The sequence below is a fragment of the Pavona decussata genome, unplaced genomic scaffold (assembly GCF_977016875.1).
Source record: "Pavona decussata unplaced genomic scaffold, jaPavDecu1.1 SCAFFOLD_50, whole genome shotgun sequence".
In the NCBI taxonomy this organism is placed as follows: Eukaryota; Metazoa; Cnidaria; class Anthozoa; order Scleractinia; family Agariciidae; genus Pavona; species Pavona decussata.
In genome coordinates this window covers 425,321-450,321 of record NW_028145472.1, presented here as the reverse complement: position 1 = coordinate 450,321, position 25,001 = coordinate 425,321, and the positions used below count along the sequence as shown (strand labels likewise).

Below are 25,001 nucleotides of genomic sequence, written 5' to 3'. Positions count from 1 at the left end.
AGAAACGTATGGCAATCTGAAACTCGATTAGCAACCCGTGACTGTTTGGAAAACAGCGAGAGATACACTGTAATCAGTTCATGAAATCGTTGAAATCAGAATCAGATTTAAAATAAAGTTAACTTGCCATGCAGCTTGGCATATTTTGAAACTTCACGGGGAGAAATTAATCTTAGCTTCTCCATGGCTCTCACACTGACACGAAAGACAAGAAATTTAAAGAAATGTTTTTTGATTCTCAACATTCTTTAAGGATTATTAATTTTAAACTGGGAATACACTGCCAAATAGACAACATTCAAGTTCTTTTGGGACCTATTGTGTTTTCGAAATTATGAACAGAAAATCGTTTCGTTCCACTGATGAAGGGCAAAACCGGACGCGTCTGGAATTTCTAAATTTTGGCACTTCTCTACCATTTACTAAACTTAGTAGCGACAAAATTACCGCGTGTTTGCTTGTAAACGGGACAACATTTTAAACTGGTGCGAAGTACAGTAACAATTAAAAACTGTTTGAGGCTTACACCATGAATCGTCCTCATCAAAAGCAAATGGCAAGTTACGATCGCCTTTGTATTTGCGTCTGATTGGTTGGAATTGGATCACAGGTCACTCTTACCTTTGACTGGAAACCTCGTTTTCAGGTTCTCTCTCCAAAAACATGATCTGAGCCGTTGATGCATTGGGTCCGCGTCGATGTGTTTTTTGCTTCCGTGAATTGTGAAATGGCTATTTTTTTTCTCGTGAAACGTGATTTGGTAACATAGCCGTGAACCGTGAATCGACTTTTTCATAAGAATAGCGGTCAAAATGACTGTGTTAACCGTGATTCTTTCTTTCTTCCCAAAAATTATCCAGAAAGCGTTTGAAACATGCAAGTCTAAAACAAGACTACGTGCACGTGCCGGTAAATTGCGTGATGACCATGACTCTACTCGGTTAGGTAATCCACCATCTTTTATCTTGGTTTTCTTGGTGATCATGGCGGATAGTTGTCGACCTGGACGGTACTTGTGGCAAGGTTTTACCTCTTATCACAATTTTGTTTAGTTTGCGTATAAAGTAGATTCTAACAAGAAAGTGTTTTGCATAAAAAAAAAAGACTGGATATGATTGAAGGTGTCGTGAACAGCGCACAACAAAAGGATGGAAACACTTAAAAGGAAAAGGTCATTTTGGGATTCTGGTGGAATTCAGTCCCGGGAATCCAGTGCCTGGGAACGGAACTGAGGGTGTTAGAAACACCATAGACTCTCGGCTTCAATCATGAGAGCATTCCGACATTCTGGAAATTCTGGGGTTGTGGAAAGCTTTTCGATCCGAAATGGCCTGAAGCAATAAGTGGGGAAATGAAATGCCCCCTCATCTAGAACGGAATAATGTTCTTCAAGGTATGGTTAGCAAATTACTTGTCTTCTTTGACTTCTAATTGCATTTTTTATTCAATTTTATGTGTTCCGGCCCCGCAGTAATTGGCGTAAGCTGTTGCGGAGTGCCTGCCTGTATTCAGGGGCACCCAACGACAGTTTAAGCTCATTTTACGCTGCACTATAATATTTTTACCTGTTCGGTCATTCAGGGGAACTTGAGTCTTTTCGAAATTACTAGGGCATTTTTGTCCATTTCCCGAAAACCTTACTGAGGTCTTATTTCCTTTCCGAAAATCTTAGCTGACCTTTTTTCGGTATCCGAAACGACATTTTTATCAATCCGAGAACACTAGGCCTTAAATTTCCCATATCACGAACGTTCGAGGTGAAAATTCCCTTAAGAAAATTGTAGGGGATTAAGGGCCTTCCGAACAGATAATTTACCGAAACGATCACTACACACGCGAGGATTTGACATTTTCCTTCTGTAGTTTCAGTGCCTAGTTTTTTTTTTTAACCGGCCATTAAGGACGACGTGTTTCCGCGAGCCCGGTTTTTTCAATTCTTGACTTCATTGTCTCCATGTGGTACAAACAGACAACTTACAGGGTTAAAAATAAACACTCTTGTAGTCTATAGGATAGTTAGAATTCCTAATTTTCAAACAAAATACACTTGTTACCAAGAGAGGTTGTTGTTACCAATTAAGAAAATGGCGAGCTGTTCAGTAGACAACGCACAGTTCCGTGACAAGAAACGACAAAGTTCGACTGAGGCCGGAACACTTTCCCTAAGCGGACTAAACTTATATCAGACTGCTGCACATCGGGGAGAATGGCTAGATTTGGTACCAACTGAAGGCCGAGGTAAAGAGTTGGTAGAATACCGGACTACCGTGCGGGAGTTCGCGGGTTCAAACCCCGAACGGACCAGCACTCAGAGTCTTTAAATAACTGAGGAGAAATTGCTGTCTTTGCTCTGACATCTGCAAATGGTTAGACTTTCTAGTCTTCTCGGATAAGGACGATAAACCGTAGGCCCCCGGTTTCACAACCCTTGCTTGTAAATAACTCTGTGGGACGTTAAAGAACCCACTCGCTGTTCGCAAAGCGTAGGGGATGTAGTTCCCGGTGTTGTGGTCTGGTCTTTGTGTGTATACTCTCATGGTTGGGTGGGTAAATGCTCGAAGATATTAGCTGCATAAGCTTTTAAACTCATCCGAGGCTAAATAAAAGTGTTGTAATGTGAAGACAGTACTGTTCCGTCGACATCAGCAAAACAGAGAACTCAGCTTTCTATTTACACTACCTGGACTGAAGAACGAGGAGTGGACGATCGGTGAAGACAACTGACAAACAAAGCTGTACTTTTGTTGGATGTAATTTAGCAAAAAGTAAGGAATTTTTTTCCGTGAAACGTGAAATCGCCATTTTGTTTTTCTTGAAACGTGATCTTAAGCTGGCAGTCAGGAGCTCAAATATAGACTGAATTATTCTAGAAAAAGCAAGGAAAAACCAAACAAATAAACAAAAAAAAAAAAAAAATAGAATTTTACATTTATATTTACTGCAGAAAAGAAGTATGGATTGTTACATGTACAGTGGAACCCGGTTAATACAGACACCAAGGGGACACGGACACATGTTTTATGGATACAAAGACTAAAGCTTTCATTTTTACGGCAACAAAATGTTAATTAATTTCTTAACTCTACTGTAACAAGTTCAAACTAACTTGCGCTAATTTATCATAGTCTCTGACTGAAATTACTTTATTGTCACGTTTTTGAAACACGACAACGGCCGGCCTTCGAGCGGCAGTGGTACTGATAGCAACAAGCAAAGCAGGTGAAGCAAAGGAAAAGAAGGATGCAAGCATTGACTACAAAGTAAAGGCCAAGGCAGTAAAACTTACTGTGTAGGCATAGTAGGCAGAAAACTTAAGAAAACTTACGGAACTGCAGTACATGGGTCAAACAGCGGAAGAAAGACGGAATGATAAAAAAATGTCACGCTATTTTGCTACTTTTTTATTTTATTTTATTTATTTATTTATTTATTTTTTTTTTTTTTCATTATTTGAACAGGGTACAATGATCGTGACAAAAATAGACCGTGCGTTTAGGGGACCGTAGTGTCTGTAAAGCGGGGTTCATGACGATGTGCGAGAGTGGGGACTCACAAAAGTGTCCGTTGTCCGTATTAAGCGGGTTAATTTTAGAAAAAATATATGAGCTTTTCGTCGGGACAAACGAAACTGTCCGTAATATCCGGGTGTCTGTATTAAGCGGGTGTTTGCCGAAGAAACACATTTTCCGGGCTCATGTTGCGCAATTGCGTGACCAGCGAAAAGGACTGGGCCCAAGAGGTTTTTGACGAGCATTTCCACGTTATTTGTGCAAAGCAGTGGTATATTTTGGTTCACGTTATTATAAAGAGGATTTATAAAAGCATAAAGGACGTTCGTATTGAGCAAACAGTGGAATATATGGCAGTTTTCCCGATAAGTTCATCTTGAATTTATTAGCGAACGAACCTTGGACAGTGACCCGTTTTGCAAGAAAATCACTGGTGTGATGTAAAAACACACCATGTGACCAGACCATGCCAAGATGGCGGACGAACAAAACATGGAAGATGACTCTCATGAAACAGCTTTCTTGAGCGATAATCAGCCGATTTTGCACGCCAACGAAACTTCAAATATGAAGCAAGAAGTGTCGTTGCCTATTCCTGGTTTTCCACCGTTGTTTCAGTTTGCAAAGCTGCAAACAGAGGCCAGTTTGTGGACTTCAAATGCTTCTGCAAGCTCGTCGAATTGTGATGAATTTGATGTAGACAAAACACCGGCGGTTATTACATGTAAGACGGAGTTGTCCAGCGACCAACCAGGCAGTTCGCAGGGAAGTGACGCTACTAATTCACGTTCTGTGAATGGAGTGGAGATGTCGTGTATGGGTGAAAATTCTGGACTTGGCATTGTTATGAAACTACACGAGGAAGAATTGGACGAAGTCGTGAATGTCGAAGAGAAAGCTGAAGAGAGAGATGAAGAGGATGTGGCAGGCAATGACGAACCAGACGAAGAAGAGGCAGAATCTGATCCTTATTTCTACACCAAACGTGACGAATTTACATCGGAAATCTACAAAATTGAACTGCAAAATCTGCCAAAGAAATGTGGTTACAAGGTAAGCTAACTGAATCGCCAACCTGTTTAGGTAATAGCAACTGTTTATGGAGAATTTGAGCTGAAATGGAGAGGAGCTAGTATGCTTGGAGGGAACTAAATGTAAATTTCTCCCATTTTGTCACATCAGCGCTATCTGACCACATATGGACCATACAGTGTACATTAATTAAATTACGTGTATATTGTTTGGGTTGTACTCCACTTTATATGGACAAAAGTGCATGTTTACGCATTTATTCAATTCGGCTCTGTTGTTATAAAGATTGGCTATTTCTCTTTATTTTTTTAGATTGTGATGGCTTAAATAGGTTGGCAATGTAATTTTCCACAAAATAATTGGAATATATATGCAGGTTACAATGTACCTCTTTCTCTGTTTTTTGGGGGATTTGAAGAATTACATACATGTTCCAATTTTAATTCAGCCTTTGATTTAGATTAACATCCATTTTTTGTGAGGGACTGTTTTCATTTATTTTCATTTATTTGGTTGTGGGGGACTGTTAGTAGACATCATTTGAGCTTCACTGATAGGTGAGACAAACTTGAGTCAAAATCTTTGTCTGATCAGAGAGTACTGAATGATCTTTTTCAGTTTTGTAAGATTGTAACATTGTTGGAATTAGCTATTCTGAAGAGGTTTAACCATTCTCGAGGTTCATCAACAGGGGAGCTGTAAATTTTACTGAAGCCCTGAGAAAACTGTCAGGCCACCTTAAATAATTTAGTGAAGAGGTTGTTGGCCAGCACTGTCTTGAGTTTAACCCTGCCCAAATTATTTACATTTAGCCGCAATAAAGACAAAACACGGCATTTATGTCAACATGTTGTCATTAGTGTTTCTTTTTTTTTTTTTTTAGCAATTCAAGAAAATGATTGCCAACAGACTAAATGTGAGGCCTGTCAAGGTGAAATTACCACCAGGAGCAAGCCATGCCTACGTCACATTTAGGTACTATAATAATGTATTGACCAGTTGTGGTTTAAATTTGTTTTTGGTTTGAATTTTCAGAACAGTTTTCATTTTTCTTTGTCTCAGTTCCGGCTTTAGCTTCCTAATAAAAAAAAAACGACATTTTGAAAATAAGGCAATCCAGTTTAAAGGGACTATGTCAGCTGGGGGACATGCGCAGTAGAGTCCGGTTGAGACTAATTTGCATATGACTGGTCGAGGTATTATTGTTTGTCCGCCATTGCGTCCGTCGTGTCGATCGCACTTCTTACGCGCGGAGATACGTCTTCACGTGCCTGCTTTGCCAAGGTTATGGAAACAGACTGTGCTGTTATTGAAAGTATATCACATGAGTTAAGTTTAACCGCTTGATTCGCGTTTAATGTGCTGTCTGATGTAAATTATCGGTCAGCTTTAATACCTTTGCCAATACAGTGATAAATAATGACTTACGTGTGAGTTTCTTTTGTTTAAATGCCGGTCGTTGCAATTGCAAAACTACTTGTACTCGAAAAACTACGTCCAAAACCCGCGGTTGCCTCTGCAAAACTGCGAACGTACACAGCACAAGACTGATTTATTCAATTGTGTAATTGTGGCACTAACTGACTAAGAAAGAGTCTGCTTGTCAAAACAGCGAGAGCGGTATTTGTATTCATGTCTGATTTACACTCATCATCTGTCAATGCATTCACAGCGATATCGAGGTCAAGGTCAATAACTATCCAGACAAATCCTTCGATGTCTTCAATTCCAAACTTTATGTTTTGTGCCGTTGCTGTCGTATATTCTTTTTCGGCCGTAGCCAGAACGACGGCCGCCGCGAGTACACATCGCAAATCCACGTTAATAGAGCTCCAAGAGCAAACGATTTCAGAAATATTGCAGCAAACAGCTTCTTTAATTACTGAGGAACGTTTGTAAATAAAAATTTTCGCTAACTTTCCGGAGATGAACGCGATTCAGGCAGATGAAAAGGGCTTCAGCTTCCTGAACTCTCCGACGGTATTTGAAAAAGTTGGGCCAACGATTTCAAAGTGGTTCTAACAACGCACTGACTCTACTGCGCATGTCCCCCTGCTGACATAGTCCCTTTAATCTGGCACTTTCTCAAGACTGAGAACCTTTTTAGCACCTTATACTTTATTGGCACATTTTTGACACCTTGCAGCTTTGGTAGAAATTCCGATCTTTTTCAATTGTATACTGTAGATCTATCATATATATGTTAATTTTCTATACAAGGACTCAAACCTGAAAAAGACTGATGATCACTCGAAATGTCATTTATTTCAAGCACTACTTTTTATTGCTATAAAAAGTGACTCTAAAAGGAATTTACTTATTTTGAAAATTATTGAACTTCTTTGGAAGCATTAGGTGTCTCTTAAAACCTTGACTGGATGCAATCACTTTATTGTGTTACATGCAGGAAAAAACAACAACAACAACACCAACGACATTAAAAATAATGGCATTAATTTGCTATAAGCAATCAGTCTGCAAAGCTTTTGACCGGGCACTCCAAAAAATCTGGACATGCACCTTTCTTAAGTGGGGCTTTGCTGTCATTCACAAGACTTGTGCAAATACATCTTTTTTAATCTCTTATAACTAACTGTAGCTCTTTTTAAGTCGACACATGAATGTGTGGTTGAAATGTTGTCCTTTGCTAAAGGTTCAACATTTCTCATGGTTGTTTTTTTTTTCCTGTATTGTAGACCTGCAAGGATTGTTTTTTTTTATGTTATGACAAAATGCTGAATCTCAATTTAAACTTTTCTCTTTCCCCCACCAATTTTAGGAATGAAGAAGAAAGACGGGTAAGCTGGAGTCAAAATTACATTTGTTTTTTTAACCCTTGACTTTAACCCATTGACTCCTACACCAGCCAAAACCGGCCGTCCCTCGCGCATGCTACGCGCGTGAAACTTGATACGTTCTCCCTCCCCTCCTGGAGTTTTTTTTGTCCTGAAATGGTCACAATAGCTAGTAGAATGATAAACCAATCAGAATCTGTCTTTTGCGCATATTTTAATGCATTTTAGGGGGTAGGGGAAAGGATCCTTCTGAGCCTACCGCATAGAGCTGAGCAAAATTACAAAATGGTGCCGCACATGAGTCGGTCCTGAAGTTTCAAGACATGTTTTTTTCATCTTTTAAAGCAAGTACATCTTTTTTAAGCTCACAATGGAAAGGAATAACCGTGAACAATAATCTACCGTCAAAAAAGAGAACTTGGAGGCGTTAAAAAACAGCGAAAAGCCGTTTCGCGTTGTGATCTCTTATATTTCCACGCTGCTACCGAAATATGCCTCAAAAGTTAAAACCGAACCACGGGCTTCAAACGGAGTTTATAAGACCAGGACAATGGTGACAACACGGTAAATGATGTTTTCCGATGTGGATTTGCTTTTTACAAATAGTTTAAGTGATGATTTGAACCAGAATTCTGTAAACTTCTGTAATTTTCATCGCAAACGTGCCCGAATTTACTGCGAGTGATCGCCTTGTACAAACACGGAGCGTCTTCAAATTTTACATGCGTGTTTGCACGCACGCAAAAAAACTGAAAGTTTTTTTGCCTCTAATAGTAAATATATCGTTTATTTCAATAAAAAGTTTTGTTGGAAAAGCTTTTTGTTGATTTTTGAGTCTTTGTCAATTCATATATTCGTTTAAGAAGAAACAGATGCGTAATCAAGGGCAATTTGCATAAGCGGGTTGAAATTTGATATGCCAAAGGTTTTCATCAATATGCCGTGAATTTTAGCAATTTTTGCGTTCAAGTGTGTTTTTCGGCAAATGATTAATCGGTAACCATATTATTTTACGTCGGAAAACATTTGTTTAATCATTCCAGTTTAATATGCAGTTAATTTTGGAAGCCAAGAATATTTATTTATCTACTGCGCAGTTAATTGAGTAAAAGCGCTCTAGGAAAAAGGTAATTTATGCGAAAACCATGGCAACACGACAGGAGTCAAAGGGTTAACTTACTTGTAAATGGTTCACTGCAGTAACTTGTCTTTTCTCTCTTAGTTGGCTATCAGGTCATTATCAGGGCACAAGTGGAAAGGAAAAGTGCTTTCTGCCAAGGTACACATAATTATGGTGTCTAGTGAGCTCCTGAAAAATGAGTGAATTTTTTTAATTTACATGTATTTATTGCAATTACAGCAATGAATTGCAAGAATACATTTCAATTGACTACTTACGAGGTTTACAGGGCTAATAGGCAATGACAATGGCAATGGCAACGACAATGCCGCAAAACAATAGGTTTAATGAGCAAAAACAGTAGCTCTGCATGTGCATTTTACATTTCGGTACATTTCTTTGCCGTCCTCTTCAAAACAACAATGTGAAATGACCACATTATTTTAAGGTTTTGTTGAGAATGTGAACGCATGATGGTGAATTTTTCATTTTCTTTCTTACAGTGTAACTTGTATGCCACTCCTACCAATTTGGTTCCTGGATAGTTTGCCACTTTTGTAAAAGTTGAGGGAGTTGAAATAATCACAAAGCAGCACAAATGAAATAAAGATATATTTTCAGGTGACGTTTCCGTTGCCGTTGCCGTCGTCGTTGCTTAATCTCCCTTAATTGTTAAATATGTAGCTTTAAAACAATAAGGAAAAATTACTTACTTGTAACACAGTACTTACTTAAAAAAAATAGGAAATTACAGATATGGGATATTGAAGGAAGAGGTCAAAATGAGTGAATTTGTTAAAATTTCAAACAAATACTAAGGTATGTCATTAATCACTGGTAGTTGGCTATTAATTGACTAGCAGCTACAGTTTGAAAGTGAATTGGATACTTTCAAATTCACAATGTTATCACACACCTACTGAACAGTTTGATTTCTGTTTTTCAGACTGCTCAGCCTCTCCCTGACCCACTTGCTCTTCAGCGGGCAGAAGGAATGGCAAGGAAAAGAATGATTCAGGGTCAGTTTATAGTATATATAGTGTACGTGCATATTTACATGTATGTTGTGATGGTACAGTATTTAATGTTTTATAAACAAACTAATTAAAAGATAATTTGCCAAGCTTGGGTCACACGTGTAGTCTACAGTGTACACACACACTTGCAATGAATTCGCTAAATCTCTCTCAGCCTTTTCAAAGTGAATTGGCACCTGTCCAGTAATTTTAATAAAATAGGTTGTCTTCTGCTTACAGTTGTGCTTAATTTTTGAGGTAGGGTAGCCAAATGGATACTCTTCCCATCTGTTGATGGTCTGTGGTTTAAGTCAGGTCTTCGTTCAAGCCTCAATAATGACCAGGATATAAATGTTCCTTACATTATGACTAACTGATCAAACAAAGAGGTTTTAATCTTGAATGAAAGAAAAACAAAAAGTGGGTTAGATTCTCGCATACGTGATGGGCAGGTTCAGAGTCATCTACACAAGATTCTGACCCATTCTTTTAGTTGGTGAATACAGTACCGCCTGAATCCATATGCACATTGGCACGCGTAAACCGCAAGGGCAGAACGTGTGAAGGCCCGCGCGGTTCACGAGACGAAACCGTGCGGTTCACGAGACGAAACCGCACGTTTCACGAGACGAAACCTAGGTTGAATATTTCCCGCAGTCAAAAGGACGAGGCCCAAACACAATAGCATCTTATAGCCTATTGTGATTTTATTGTTTTCCGTTGAATAGATTTTTTTCTCAAGTAAACCGCATGAAACATGAAACGCGGCCTTGAAATGTAGCCGGCCTTTTGAGGCTAATCTCGGGACTGTTTTAGGTGCATGGATTTCCACCATCGCGTAATTCAACGTACACAAGCTGTCCATGCATTTTCTCTTGCCGTTTAAATTCAAGCGGATTTCCATAAACAGATCCGGGAAACAGATTGAGCGCGCGATTTGCTTTCCTCCGATGAATGTAATGCATGACTTGCGCGACATGCGTTACCCGTAATATACATTAATGAAGACTTCCTCAAGTTCTTCTCGAAATGTTTCAAGTTAAATTAAAATTTAAAGGAATTTATAACCTTAAGATAAAGAAATATCCTTCCTCTCTTTCAAAGAAAATTATCAATGGTTTATTATTGACGTTAATGCGATGCGCTTTATGTCAGTTTCAAAAAGTAAGCGTCATCTTGTCGGCTTTGCACGGTGCAAGCAATGTTGTAAAACTTTGCTTCTAATATCCATGCTTTTGTGTATTTACTTACCTAAGCGACTGAAAATAATATTTTTGTGTGTACTTTTCTAGTATGAAGAAACGGACGTTTTTACTCGAAAATTCTGACACATGAAAATCGAAAATATGCAAATCATTCGCATTGAACCTTTTCAATTGCGCCAAGCCTTGCCGTCACAGCTGTGTTCGTTTGTAGTTTTGCTGACGATAAAGGAAATTATTACGCTTGAATACTGCACAAACGCTATTTGACGCTCGGCAAACAAAAAAAAAGTTTCATACCTTATACGAAAGAAGAAAAACTGATATTTGTGGAAAACAAACGAAAGCATTACGCATGCAAATTGCGAACGAAATTAATCGAAGCGTGACAACACTGACAACACTTCATTCGCCATTTTCGATCAATTTGTTTGAAAAATTTCGAGTTCTGCACAGATACTTTGATAGCAGATTTACTGAGCGATAAATAATAAGTTATACGTGAAAAAGTCGAAGTTTAACTTCAAAGTCCTTCGTATTGCCGTACACTTTGATCTCGAGTGACAGTAGCTCAAGTCGTGAGCGATGCATCGATGACATCGCGAGAGGTGGCTTTGGTTTCCGTGAAAATCTCTTGGGTAAATGCGACCTGATAACTAACAATGAAACACAAACAAAGAGCAAACAAAGGCAATTAAGAGCACGAAGACGCGGCCATTGAAGAACGCGTTATTCCCTAGGTTTCGTCTCGGTTTTATCTCGTGCTTCGTTCGTTCCTCTCGTGGTGGACGCAAGGGCAAAATGTGTGCACTGCCCTTGCGTCCACCTCGTGAAACCCGCGGCTGATGTACATATGGATTCAGGCGGTACTGTACTTTGTACGGCGCAATCTTTTCACAAGCGCAGAATCATTGAAGGCTTGATGATCCAACAGTGGAGCTCCAGTCTGAACAAACAAGTTCATTCTTACATGGCGAAACTGTTCCCATCGGGAATCACCTTAAGCGTATAAAAATTAATGCATGTAGCGGATGGTCTTAATTTTTACCCTGAAGATGACTTAATAAGTTGAAAACATTTGGTTCTTAATCTTTTTTAACTTTTTAGCCTTGGAAAATAGTATTTTAAATTAAATATTTCATTTGGTAATTCTCACAGATGCTGCTCGTGCAAATGTTGATGCAAAGAGGATAAAGGTGGATGATGATCAAGTGGATGAACTTGCTATTTCTGTCAGGTGGGAAATTTGTGCTGACCCTACCAGGGATGGAAACTACAGCTGTAGGAACAACCTCAGCAGGCTCATTATTAAACCCAGCCAGCTCTTTTGGACTGTGTACCTTTAAAATTAGCCTCAAGTATTTGTGTTCCGTTGGAATTTCAGCCGGTGATAAGATCTCTTTCAGACAGTGAAATTCGCTGTCTGTTCGCTGTGTGTTTGTAGGAACATCACTGTACAGTAGAATTATAGAAAAAATAATCAGAAACTCTAATTTAATGTTAACCTAATAAGCAATAGTGTCCCTTTCCTTGCAAAGAAAAATGCTGTTGTGACAGCAAACATGATGGTAATTATGCAAGTTTTGGTCTCTCCTGCACTGAGTTAACTGTTCTCAATGAGGTAGGTTAGCCCTCCAACATTGCAGAGTCATTCAAATACCAGTTTGTTAAAATCTCAAACAGGTATAAAATCTCTCCCTTTGATGATTTTGGTTGTAGATTTTAGGATCTACATTGTACACCTGTACAGCAATTTTGTTGTGCTCTTTCTACTTTTTTTTTTTTTGGTATCATAAGCATTCCAACTCATTCATATTCTATGGGGCATGGGTTGCTAATTTGACATTGTGCTACAGCTGACCTATTCTTTAATGTGTTACTTGATTTTATTTATTTATTTATTTATTTTTTACTAGGTTAAATCATGTTGTTACTCCACTGTGGGATCAGCCTTACAGTAAACAAATGGAAGTAAGTGGACACAACAGCTAGTTGACCTAAAATCATAGCATTAAGTATTCCTATTTTTGTCTCAAACCAACCATTCACTGCTTTAATTTCTGGGGTTGTGTGACTATTTTTGCCTTGTCTGGAATAGTGGCAATAAAATAAGCCTGGATTCAACATGATTGTAGACAATCACAGGGTTGCAGATTGCAAACAATAAGTACTGTACTGCAATCATTTTGAGCAAACTCATACCGTAATACATGTACTGTACATGTAGAACTTTCATGTATGAAAGTTTCCGCTGTGCAGAAAGTGTACGTACAGACAAAACATATCATCATCATCCTTTGTTATTGTTTCAAGACAATTCTTTACAGTTACCCAGTACATGGAGAACCAGCCCTTTGTGATCATTTGCAATCAAAAAAGTCAACATTTTTCTGCAAACCTGCATTCATTTGTGATCTTATGGAAACCAGTCAGAGAAATCATGCTCAATCGTTTCTTTTAGACTAAGAAGAACAACATGGTGGAAATTTTGGGAAAACTCACAAGGAAGTTGAAAGCAATAATGGTGCTAAAGGTATAAAAACCAAGTTACTTGAATTTGTATGAGTTTTGATGGCTTCGTTCTCGTGGTTGTTGTAATGGTTACTTTGGTTCGTTCTAACAGTGCTTAATATTATTCAAGTCAGCTAGATAAATGTTTACTAATTAAGTCTTTATAATTTTTTTCTTTACACAGAACAACTGGGTTGAACAAGAAAGGTAAATGAACAATATCTGTACCATACAGTGCATTCAAATTAATTCTTGAAAACCTTCAAAAACTCATCTTCTCTCTAAGGGAAACCAAAAATTTGTACATTGTAGTTTCCCTTGCTTGAATATGGTACAAAATTTGTTATCTGGAGAATATGGATTTTCTTGATTTAATACACTGTATGTTGTGGTAAATATTTTCTGATCCACATCATACATGTTTTCTTTCTACAGTGCAAAGAGAAATGGAATTTGTTGTGAGCTACTTGACTGTGTAGAATCGGTGAGTCACATGTTGCATCTATTTATTTTGCAAGTAAAATATGAGGGCCTCTGTAAAGTAATTTACATGTACATTTAGAACTTGAGGGTGGTAGAATGTGCTTTTTGTAGACAATAGGTGAGGCCAGTAAATGTTGCTCTACTGTGCAGTTAAAGAAAGTGTATGCATGTACATTGCACATGTACCATTCCCCATGGAAGATTATTGGAAATTCCGAGGGTGTTGTTGAGGGGGGGGGGGGGGGGGGTGGTGGGGTGAGTTTATCATTGTTTTTGGCCCTGAATGAAGCCCTTGCAGTGCTGATGTCCACTGGCAATCCATTTTAGCACCCCCTCCCCTCCCCCTACTCCAACCAGTGACATTCAAAATTAATTTGCACAAATGGACATTGATGGGGAAGACCAGTATCGAGAGCACTTTGATTCCCTGTTATATGAATTCCTCCTCTGATTAAAGCATGCAGGCATCACACCAGCTGAGCTTCCGACCCTCTGATTGGAAGGGTGTTCCTGTACGGCACAGAGTTAGCAATGTGATGGGCCAAACTATACATGAAGTCAGACCTCATCCCATCCATTAATTTTCCCTTTCAATAATTTCAGCCTGTTCTCGATGGCTATCGAAATAAGTGTGAGTTTACAATAGCTGAGGGCCCTGATGGAGGTAGGTTTCGTGTGCATATGTGGCTCACATATCTCCATTTGCACAGCTTTCAAAGCCTCAGGTTACACTACAACTACATTATGTACATAACTTGTATGGTTGGTTTTAAAATGCTTAATTTGTGTCTTAACCTGAATGTACTAGCTTCTTGTTAAAGAGAAATGCAAAAAAATCAGGTACTCTGAACCTGGAGTTACACAACATTCTCTTGCTGTTAGATTTTAAAAGATCTCCTTGCTTTATTGTCTTGATTTTAAACTTGAATTGCAATGCAGCACAAGTTGCTGGAGCTTGCAGGCCAGTTTGCAAGTGAAGGTTTTTTCTGGTGTCAACACTACAGTATGTATATGTACTGTAGTCACATAGAAATGTTAACTTATTATATCATTCATTTTCTTTCATTTTTCTAGCAAGGCCAGCACATGCCTAAAAATGTCCTTGGTATGGGCATGACTGCTTATTTCACACATTTAAAATACAGCTGTAGTAATGTGGACTCAGCTAAACCACTCGCCCCAGTTGTTCAAAGAGTGGATAACTTTATCCCGTGGATCTATAGGTTGCTATCCAATGGATAAAATGTATTGGCTGGAGTGCAATTTATCTGCTGGATAGCAATTTATCAACTGGATAGGGCTATCTGTTCTTTGAACAACCAGGGACTGGTTTAGTATTATACCAGAAACAGACCCCAGAAAATATTCTATTTGTTTGCCCTCTACAAGGAGCTATAATTTTTTTATAGTGAATATCCTTTGTAAGGGCTAATATTTTGAAGCCACCTACTGTACACATAGCTTGTTGTAAGATACTGTTTTGCAGTGGCAGGCTGTCCTGTGGCATAAGAGCAGTTTGATTTTACTTAGTTGAAGTAATTTTGTTATCTGTTTTTCATAAATTGCCTTAACTGTGTAACAGTTTATACCACTTTATACATTTTATAACCTTTCCCCTTGCAGCTAAAACTGTTGGATTCCGTCTTGGTTCGTATAAAGGTAATTTCCAGATCTTGTTTTTTAAGGTTCAACCTAATTACAGTCAACTCTCGCCTTGCAGACACCTCACTATAACGGACACCCCGATAATATGGACAGCATGCAGTTAAATCCCTGGCAAAAATAAAGTGCAGGCATTTGACTGAAATAAATTCCTGCTAATCGCGGACTCTTACTATTAAGGAGAATAACTTGTGGTCCCAAGGGTGTGGCAATAAAGAGAGTTGACTGTATTTGCATTTGCAGTTAAATCTTAGTCTTGGGCAAACAAAGGTGGTCCAGCTTGTAGGGCACTCACTTAGGGGGCACTGTCATGTCTATTTTGCCGTACTGTATGTTGGTCAAAAGTGGTCAAATATGTGACAAAGAGAACGTTTGAATTAGTAGGCATCTTCCTTAAGAAATTAGTCAAGAGGTTCTCAGATCATCCCGAGATGTGCAGAACTTAGCAAAAGGACCAAGCTAGGCACCATCCTTAAGAGTGATGTAAATAAATACATCTTATTTGATGGTTGTACATATAATACACACAGAAGGGGAAGGGAAGAAGAAAAATTCGAGCAATGAGCGAAATGTCCGCGTGTATTATAATGTATGTAAAACCATCGAATAAGAGATTTATTATTCCACTACGAAAAGATTTTGTTATTTTGGTCTCTCTTTTCTTGTCCACTACGAAAAGATTTTGTTATTTTGGTCTCTCTTTTCTCGTAAGAGTACAGCTGGCATTATCCGTCCATTCAGCTATCTATCGTATATGGAGCGTGCACATGACGTAAACAACACAGAAAGCCAGTGAAATCTCATTTCGCTCTGTTGTAAACCGGTGAAACCAGGACACTACAGTGTATCATGGTCATGTATTTTGCGTGTTCTCTTTACCTTATTTGGTGAAATGACATAATAGTGGAATAATATTTAAATACAGTCATGTATATTGTCATGTGGTTACTTATGGGAGACCCTGTTTTGAAAAGAACGTACATGTAGGGTAGCTTGTTTCAAGGTTAAATTACAAGCTCATGATTTACATGTATTAATTTATTTTGGTTTTGCAGAGGGCTACAGTGGGGTTGTGGAGCCATCTGAATGTATCCACATTTCTGAAAAGGCTAAAGCAATAGCTAAGGTATGGTTTTTGGTACACAAATATTTCTCCCCTCGTAATTTCAATGTTTTGTACTGTACTTCATCTTGTTGTAACATAAGTATTATCCTTCTCTTTTGAATAACGCAAGAGAATTTGTCAGCTTTCACAATGGGAACACTTGGAATTACATCACTTTTGTATCTTCCTCTGGATTCTTTAGGGAGCTTTAGCAACGCGACGGCGACGGCAACGAGAATGTCAAAAAATCAATAGGTAACCAAAACAACAACTCTGCACGTGCATTCCACTTTTTGGTACATTTCTTTGCTGTCATTGCACAACTAGGACGTGAAATTTCATGATTGCACGTTTTATGGAGGACGTAAACACATGACGAAGAAGGTTTCTTTCTCTTCCTAAATGTGGGTGCGGTCTCCAAGAATTCATCTCCAGAAAATTTCACCTACATTTGACATTTAAAGCAAGTTGGAAAAATTGCGACGATGTTTAAGAAAAAAACGCGAATTCGTTTTAATAGTGACGTTCTCGCTGCCATCGCCCTCGTCGTTGCTAAATTTCCCTTTTATGCTGTATGAAGAACCACCTCACCCTTGTGTAAAGTAAGAAACAGCACCAAAAGAAAGTACTGCACAATAGCCTTGATTTTGAAGATCATACTTTTTAGTCTCATTCAAATGAAATCTGTTCATTTTGATGCTACTTTCTTCTGTTTTTTTTTTTTTTTTTTGGGGGGGGGGGGGGGGGGTTGTTCAATTTTTCCAGTTGGTTCAAACTTAAAATCATTATCATAGTTACATGTATTTTTGTTTAGAACTCTCCTTGAAAGTTTTTAAACAAATGTAAGATGTATTGAAAGGTTGAGATGCTGTAAACTGTCTGACGCTTCCAGTCAAGGGAATTGATACCATATTGAATTTTCTCACAGGCTTTCCAGACATATGTGAGACAGTCGCCATTACCAGTGTATGACCTCTGTTTTCACACAGGGTAGGTTGTTACCTTTGCAAGTTGCATATCAAGCCAGTACAGGCTACCTTATGATACGAAATGAATGCTTGTGTTAATTAAGGTATTTGAAATTAATGCAAAAATTACAGAGAGATTTAGGGCTCGACGTTTCAGAGTCATCTTGACTCCATTATCAAGAGAAAACAAGTTTATGAATGCGGATATTTAATAGATGGTTAAACAAATACATTAATGCAAATTGAATCAGTATGAATAACATCTCATGAATGAGGCAATCAAATTTGTTGGTGCATTTTGTTTGTTCTAAAAAACGCTGTGGTATCCGGTCATTATGTTGAAGATGGTAGTGTTTGTATGGATAGTAGTCATCTTAATGCGACCTAAATTAACGCGGATTGAAGGGAAAAGTACTTCCCAATAAAAGGAAATTAACGCGAAAAGGGGTGTAAAATTTCAAATTGGGGAAAATTAACGCGATTAACACAAGGTAACAAATTTACCTGAGAAGATATTTCTTTAAAGCTGAAAAGATCCCTACTAATTCAAACACTTTTGAGGCTTTGAAATCCCAATGATTCAAGAAGTCTGGAAATTTTAAAAGAGAAAACAGAGTTGCTCTCTGTGGAGAAAGATTATGTTGATGACTCAATATCTATCTAGGCCGAAATCCAAGAGGAAGATGTTGAGATTTCTTCCACTGAGAGCACCCATGAACCATAAATATAGTAAACGATTTACCTTGCTTATTTTGTGAGAGATTCAAATACAGTACACTGAAATGTTTTGTAGGCATCAAGAATGTTTGGATTGGATCTAGAATTTGGGATTAAAATGATCGAAATTAAGGTCGCGGTAATAAACGCTACTGAACGCTCACAAAAATTAACGCAACTTAAAAAGCGTTATTTTAGTGGAGCGTTAATTTCCTATAATAAAGTAGCCTTTTTGGCAGTCAGTAAAACTTGCTGCTTTATATAAAACCCATTGTCTTTCTGTGTCTTGCAGCTATTGGCAGACACTGACTGTGCGGAGCTCCATGTATGGTGAAACCATGGCTGTCCTGCAGTTTAGTCCACAAAAAATGACCAAGGTAAGAAAGAACACTGAGCAACATTCATTAGTTTTTTTCTCTAAATGTCATGTAAGGCAACACCAAAACCGACACCGAAATGGCCAACTACAATGGGGGACAAAACTCTCAGGTCAATTAACACGATTTGCCTTAATTCCTCCCCGTTTCCCCCTCGCCCCCAAGCAGTGTTGTAGTTTGTGCAGCCCCTGTACACTTAACCCAGTCCTAAAAGTGTATCTTCATCCCAAAATTGTTTGGAGGGGGGAGGGGAGGGCCATTCGCGGTATTCACGTGGTTAGAGTAGTGCATATTATGTTACATCTGATTATTTGATAAGTTAAGGATGTGGAAGGAAGGTTTTCCATAACCGTTCCAAGTTTTTTTGTCCTCCATTGTAGCATGGATCAGAATGCTGTAGCTAAGTGTGGACACTTGCACCCCAGCCTCAAACTTTCCAAATCCCTGCTTGCTCCTGACTTTTTGCTTAAAGGTGTTGTTTGTTTGTATGATGGACCCACAAACATATGGTGGACTTGCAATGGCATAACTGATAGTTTGTAATAAACAGTGAGGTCTAAACATTGTTAATCTTTTGTAGGAGGAAATTGAAGCAGAGAAAAACCGTATATGTGAATATTTCAAGACTGGAGATGGAAAAGACGTAGAGCTGACGTCCCTTTATCTGCAAATAAACCATACGAGGTATTTACGTATGCACACTAACTTGGCATAGTGAGGTGGTTTGCTGCATCACAGAATACCAATAAAAAGAATAGCGTGAAGAGTGGTTAGCTTGTTGAGCATTGTAGTGGTGTGGTAAGGCACAGAAGTTCCTCAGTGAATCCTGAAATTCAGTGGTATTGAATCTCTCGTGAATGTTGACCAATGATAATCTAAATCAGGAAAGATGGTTTCTCATATAAACTAGTCGCCTAGGAGAAATTCAAAATTATTTTATTCAGAATTTGTCTGAGAACCAATTTACTACGCCTTTCAATAACATGCGGGCTTCATTTACAGAGCTGTTGGTGGCAATGCAGAAGCTCCGTTTGTTCACATCATGGGTGAAGAGGTAAGTCCAGCTCTCCAATGTGAAGACACATTACGACAAGATAAGGCAAGAAAAGCACTTTATTGAGGGAAATTCCGTGCACTGGTCGCATGTTCTAACCACCAGGCCCCAGTTGTTTAAAGGGCGGGTAATTTTATCCACTGGATAGTTCGCTATCCGGCAGATAAAATGTGTGCAAGATTTTCCCAATAGTCCTATAATTTGTGAATAGAGTAGAAGCATATGTCAAATTTAAGAATGGGATTGTGTGGAAAACTTGCCAAAAGCATTGGTTGGAGTACATTTGCACTGCTGGATAGCGACTTATCCATTGGATAAAGTTATCCGCTCTTTGAATAACTGAGGCCAGTTTGATAATTCTAAGACATCTTTACTTTGTACAGTACAGTGTGGCCAAAATGAAATCCTTCTGAATTATAACCTTTTCTTTTTGTTTCCATATTCTTCTGTGTCCCTTGATCAAGCAAAAGAATAAGCAACGAAAAAATGTGTGAATTTATGGGTAAACGAAGGAAAGATTTGACGGATGAATAAATGAACGAACAGACGAAGAGTAGACAAGAGAAGATGAAAGTATTTTTATACGTTTTTCAATGGATATACGTAAACTGGCAATGATATTTCTCTAATTTTAGCATATTTACGAGGAGCTTTGCAGTCTGAAGTTCAGGATCTCTCCAGACTCCTTCTTTCAAGGTAAACAGGCTGTTATTCAGATCAAAATATTTAAATGTTCTCTGGCGAAAGTTACAAAAAGAAGTCCGAGCCTTCCGCTGTCAAACTACAGCCTTCGATGAACACCGAAGGCTCAGATTTCTTTTTATAATTTTAACCAGAGAACGATTGTAAATATTTTGATATGTCGTATCCTGGCCACACATCAATTTTTAATCGTTATTCAGATGTTTAGCAGTGGTAATTAAATCCTTTTCTGACCTTTCCCTTACTTTGCAATGCCACGCGCGTGGTAAACTTTACAGTGAACTTTGGGGGAAAGCTTGATCTGGAAAAAGAAAAAAAAAGAAAGAAAAAATGGGTGTCAACGTGTACTTCGTGGGACTCGCCTAACAAGGGGTCACCCCCGTCTTATTTTAATGTTTCATTTTGTGTTTGCTTTTCAGTCAACACAAAGGCAACTGAGAAGCTGTTTAATCTGCTCAAAGATTGGTGTGGAGATCACTTGGATGAGACGGTTGTACTAGGTCTGTTCCTCTTAATCTTAATGATAATCTCCTGGGGTGTCACATAACTGAATTGATAGCACATAAACCAGAATTTTTTTTTTTTGTAAAGTTGAGTTCATAAGAATGAAATCAATCAACAAACCATGGAAAAAATCGGTTAGTCACATTTTCACCGCAAAACTCCGATTATACATGCAAGTCCCTCCACTTCATGAAAATATTGGAAGGAAGTGATCACCAGCGAGCGATTAAATGTCGTGATTGTTAAACAAATTGTCTCAACGTTTACTGTAGGAAATACTTAGAAACAGTAAGGAGGATATTTATGTTCTTATTGCGGCTCAAATGTGTAATGGGCGTTTCAACAATAATTTTAAATAAACAGTATGAAATTGCTGTGGTGATCCTTGGTTCAACTTTTCACAGAGGTATTCACAGGTTGTCGTTTGTTCACTCTTTTCTAGACATCTGTTGTGGTACTGGCGCACTTGGATTATGCCTGGCTCAGGTATGGTAACTGTCGAGTAAGGGTATTAACTTATAATGTTAGCACCAATGGCTGTACCAAGCTTGCTCCCGCCTCTTTCGCTTCGGTATTCTTGCTTCGACGATCTCTGGCTCCGCCATTTTGAATTGCCTACGTTGTCGGATTGGGGATTAGGAGTTTAAATCTGATTGGATGTTGCCATGTTGATGAAACATTGTTGAAAAGCTGTCTAAACGCTTTTAACATTGTTGAATGTTGGACAAAGTGTTCGATCGAAATCAAAACATTCATTTACCAAAAAAAATATTGAACAAACTTCATCTAACGTGGGTGCTAAACGTTTTAACATTGAATATGAATATGTGAAACATACGTGTTTCATGTTTTTCTTTTCACAACTGCTTAGGTTGTGGTTAATGTTGTGTAACAATGTTAAAAGGTTTAGCCGAGGCTATAGAGTTGTTGTTTCTGCAATCTGACATGACGAATGTTGTTCTTCCCTTTTTCAGAGCGTCAAACGTGTGATTGGTGTGGAAATCATCGAAAACGCTGTCGAGGATGCTAAGGCAAACGCACAACTTAACGGTGAGTTTTGTTGCAGTGAATTGGATCACAAGTGGATCTTAGAATTGTTTTAGAAAGGACTGTTCTGAACGGTTTATTATTTTTTTTTCTTTCCAGGGGTGACGAACGCTCAGTTTGTTTGCGGCAAAGCAGAAGATATAATTGTTGACGTGTTCAAGAACATGCCACGAAAGACTAAAATTATCGGCATCATGGATCCACCTCGGGCTGGGCTGCGTAAGTAAAAATTACAAGAAAATAACTACAGCCTTGGTGAAATAGCGTCTTACACCTGTGTGGCTTTACGGCAAAGTATAATTCCGGCCTTTAACAGTGTGGTTTAATTTCATTTTACAGACCAGTCAGTTCTACACGCCATCAGGAAGAGCCGGCGAATGGATAAACTCATCTACGTGTCTTGTAATCCGAGCGCAGCCTTCGTCAACTTTCTCGAGTAAGACACAAGCACCGAGTTTTAAGTTTCCTAGCCTGTAATGCAGGCGTATGATTCAGTGCAATAGCCGCCATCTTGGATGTTAAAAGCAGAGGAAGATTGGGGAAAGTAGAAAGTGCGACCAACGGGGTGGGCATTAGGGCCCCTTTCCCCAACTCCCTAAGATTTTGAAATTCCAACATGGCGGCCCGAAAACATGGCCGCCCGAAAACGCCTGCATTGCAGGCTATCAGTTTTCATTGTAATGGGACATATGGTATTTACTTTGTTCAGTCCGCTAAATGCTGGAACGCTCTTCCTGACAATTATAGAACCACCTGTTATTACAACAGGCCATTGCTGAGTTGCTTTGAACCTCATTATGAAAGCCAGGCTGTGTAGATTGTTTTTATTATGAAAATTGGTTTTCATTCATATGAAAACAAAACTAATTTTTACACTAAAAGCTTTGCACTTTAATAGTCTCTCGTCTTGCACAAGAAAGCAAATTTGAAGGGGAAAGGCGTTTTACTCTGCTAATGAATTTTTCTTGACGCACTTCTTGTCAGTTTTCAACCTTGCTTCCTAACTAACACTTCACCGTACAAATGTAAACAAATTAGATTGAGCTTATGGTAGTAGTCCGTCTTAATCTTTCTGTTTCATATCAGTTTATGCAGGCCGACCTCCAAGAGAATCAAAACAGCTCCATTCCGCTTAGTGAAAGCCGTGCCAGTGGACTTGTTTCCGCACACCAAGCACTGTGAACTACTGCTGTTGTTTGAGAGAGACATGACATCAGTGGACGCGGCCAAATATTACAAGTGGTACTACTGAGTAGCTGGCTAGATAACCCGGTACTTTATTGCCAGATGCACGTAGAGGTAGCCATCTCCCATGGAAACGATCCTGCATTACTGATGGTCGTTGCCGCAGTACACTAGTGTGTGAGAACAATTCTTTTATGTGTAAATTGATCTTGAGTGTGGAAAGTGTCAGTGGAAGAGAGAGCTCCATGGAGCCGGATTTGAGCTGTAGGGGTGATCAAATAGCCGATTACTTAGGGCGCATAATCCTACCTATTCTTTTCCCTGCTCAGGAATAACGGAATACACAATATCAGTTCACAGAAGAATGCAAGTCCACCTGATCCCATTAACCTCAAAACCTTCCCAAAGGGATGGAATTCCTCTTCCTCTGAGTAAGCTGTATTCCGTTCATTCTTCTGTCAGGGGCTGAATGAACTGTTAATTTTTACTGCAGTGAAACAAAGTCGTTCGCCGTAAGGTGGTTCTGTCACCAATTTTTAGCCTTACGTAAAACGTACTTAGCTTAAGCCATCAAGTTCGCTATGATATAGCTTCTCGATTGGTAATTTTTGTGGAAAATTTAATTAAAGATGTTTACAGTCTTTTTTTCTAAATTTATAACTCGGTTGTCTCCTGTCCAGATCATAGCTTGTAGAAGTTTGAACGCGAACCGCATAATAGAAGAGTATGGGCAGGCGAACATTTGTTTTTTGCTAATAATTTTTTGTTTGAGAAGAATCTTGTCCAGGTTGACGCCAAAATTGCAAGCAGATTTATACTTGCTTAACAACAGTTCGTCTTGGCCTTAAACGTGTTTTGTTTTTTTTTGTTTTTTTGAGAAATGAGTATATATTTCACAGATTTGTGGTAAACTGTTAGAAATCGCTTTTATAAAGACATGGCCGGCCCGACAAGAATAATAATTATATCAGTATTCGTTCAGTGTTGTTAAATTGTTTCACAGTGTTATTTAAGTGAACTCGGCATGTGGTGTTTATATTTCGTGTGTACATCAGGTCTAAGCTGTGCTCGTAGCACAAAACCAAAACCAAAACCAAACGGGGGAAAAACGGGGGAAGAAAAAGAAAAGAAAATTAACTTAAAATAATGCGAAAAATAAGAATTGTTTTAAACTGTTTAATGAGAAATCTATCGAACGTACATTTACACGTCTGTAATAACCGTAGTGGAGTAGTTTGCCCGCTATCATTCTGTTGATGTCCTTCATGAGTTGTTTGTATGGTGCAGCTAATAGGCTCCTGTTGATATTTTAAAATTCAGCTTGTAACTGAGGGCACAAACAAAGGAAATTGAATAATCGTGTTAACGCATTTTTGTTGTTTGTGTCGATATCAAGTTGAATTGTAGTATTTCGAAAGGAGCCTATTGTTGACATCGTTTCAACGCAACTGTTGACTTGCGCTCGAGTCATCAACAACAGCGGGGGTGGGGGGGGGGGGGGGGAACCCGCTTGAACACAATGTCTTTAAAAGGGCAGAAAAGTATCTCGGAACACAGTAGACAACATTCAGGTATTTTGCTTAAATGTTCTCGTTGGCTGCCTCTAGTCAGTCACTGTTCTGTCCAAGTACTTGTATATCTGTCTGTCTTTAAGTTGGTAATACTTTTGACCGTATTTATCTCTTCAAGGTAATATGCTACACTTTATGTTGGAGTAGTAAGTAATATATTATCATAGACTATTATTTGGGACCACGAGAATTAAATGAGTCGTTTATTATCTGTAAAATAAATGTTTCACAAACTCATTAACTTGGAAGTTAGTTGTGAACTTATTTTCGGTAGGTCTTATTTGAAAACGGAAACTTCATCTTTCAATTCCTTGAAAAAACCAACAATCGAAGGCCAGAGTGGAGATTTTCAAAACAGAAAGTTGTCGTGTGTGCTGACAGAAAGCGGCATCCACACTAAATCGCCAAGAAAAACGGGGGCTTTCAAAAACGTTTGCATCG

The 25,001-nt window shown here is 38.6% G+C and overlaps 1 protein-coding gene across 1 annotated transcript; it reads left to right on the top strand.

The window, feature by feature from the left end:
- The first annotated feature begins 3,767 nt into the window (after positions 1 to 3,767).
- On the top strand, positions 3,768 to 23,503 carry LOC146481360 (tRNA (uracil-5-)-methyltransferase homolog A-like). Its single transcript, XM_085108449.1, has 24 exons — positions 3,768 to 4,562; positions 5,425 to 5,516; positions 7,321 to 7,339; positions 8,559 to 8,615; positions 9,403 to 9,475; positions 11,833 to 11,911; positions 12,591 to 12,645; positions 13,136 to 13,207; positions 13,370 to 13,392; positions 13,621 to 13,669; positions 14,272 to 14,332; positions 15,292 to 15,327; positions 16,386 to 16,456; positions 17,364 to 17,425; positions 18,413 to 18,497; positions 19,078 to 19,181; positions 19,500 to 19,551; positions 20,187 to 20,247; positions 20,673 to 20,753; positions 21,200 to 21,243; positions 21,732 to 21,807; positions 21,904 to 22,023; positions 22,144 to 22,240; positions 22,891 to 23,503. Exons 1-24 carry the CDS (start codon positions 3,984 to 3,986, stop codon positions 23,054 to 23,056), a joined length of 2,214 nt encoding a protein of 737 aa, XP_084964575.1. The 5' UTR covers positions 3,768 to 3,983; the 3' UTR covers positions 23,057 to 23,503.
- The last annotated feature ends 1,498 nt before the right edge of the window (positions 23,504 to 25,001 follow it).

Excerpts from the sequence above, each read along its gene's own strand:
- LOC146481360 (XM_085108449.1), top strand. The coding sequence starts at position 3,984 with ATGGCGGACGAACAAAACATGGAAGATGACTCTCATGAAACAGCTTTC. Across the intron at positions 13,670-14,271 it reads TACTTGACTGTGTAGAATCG|CCTGTTCTCGATGGCTATCG; the intron begins GTGAGTCACATG and ends CAATAATTTCAG. Across the intron at positions 22,024-22,143 it reads TCCACCTCGGGCTGGGCTGC|ACCAGTCAGTTCTACACGCC; the intron begins GTAAGTAAAAAT and ends TTCATTTTACAG.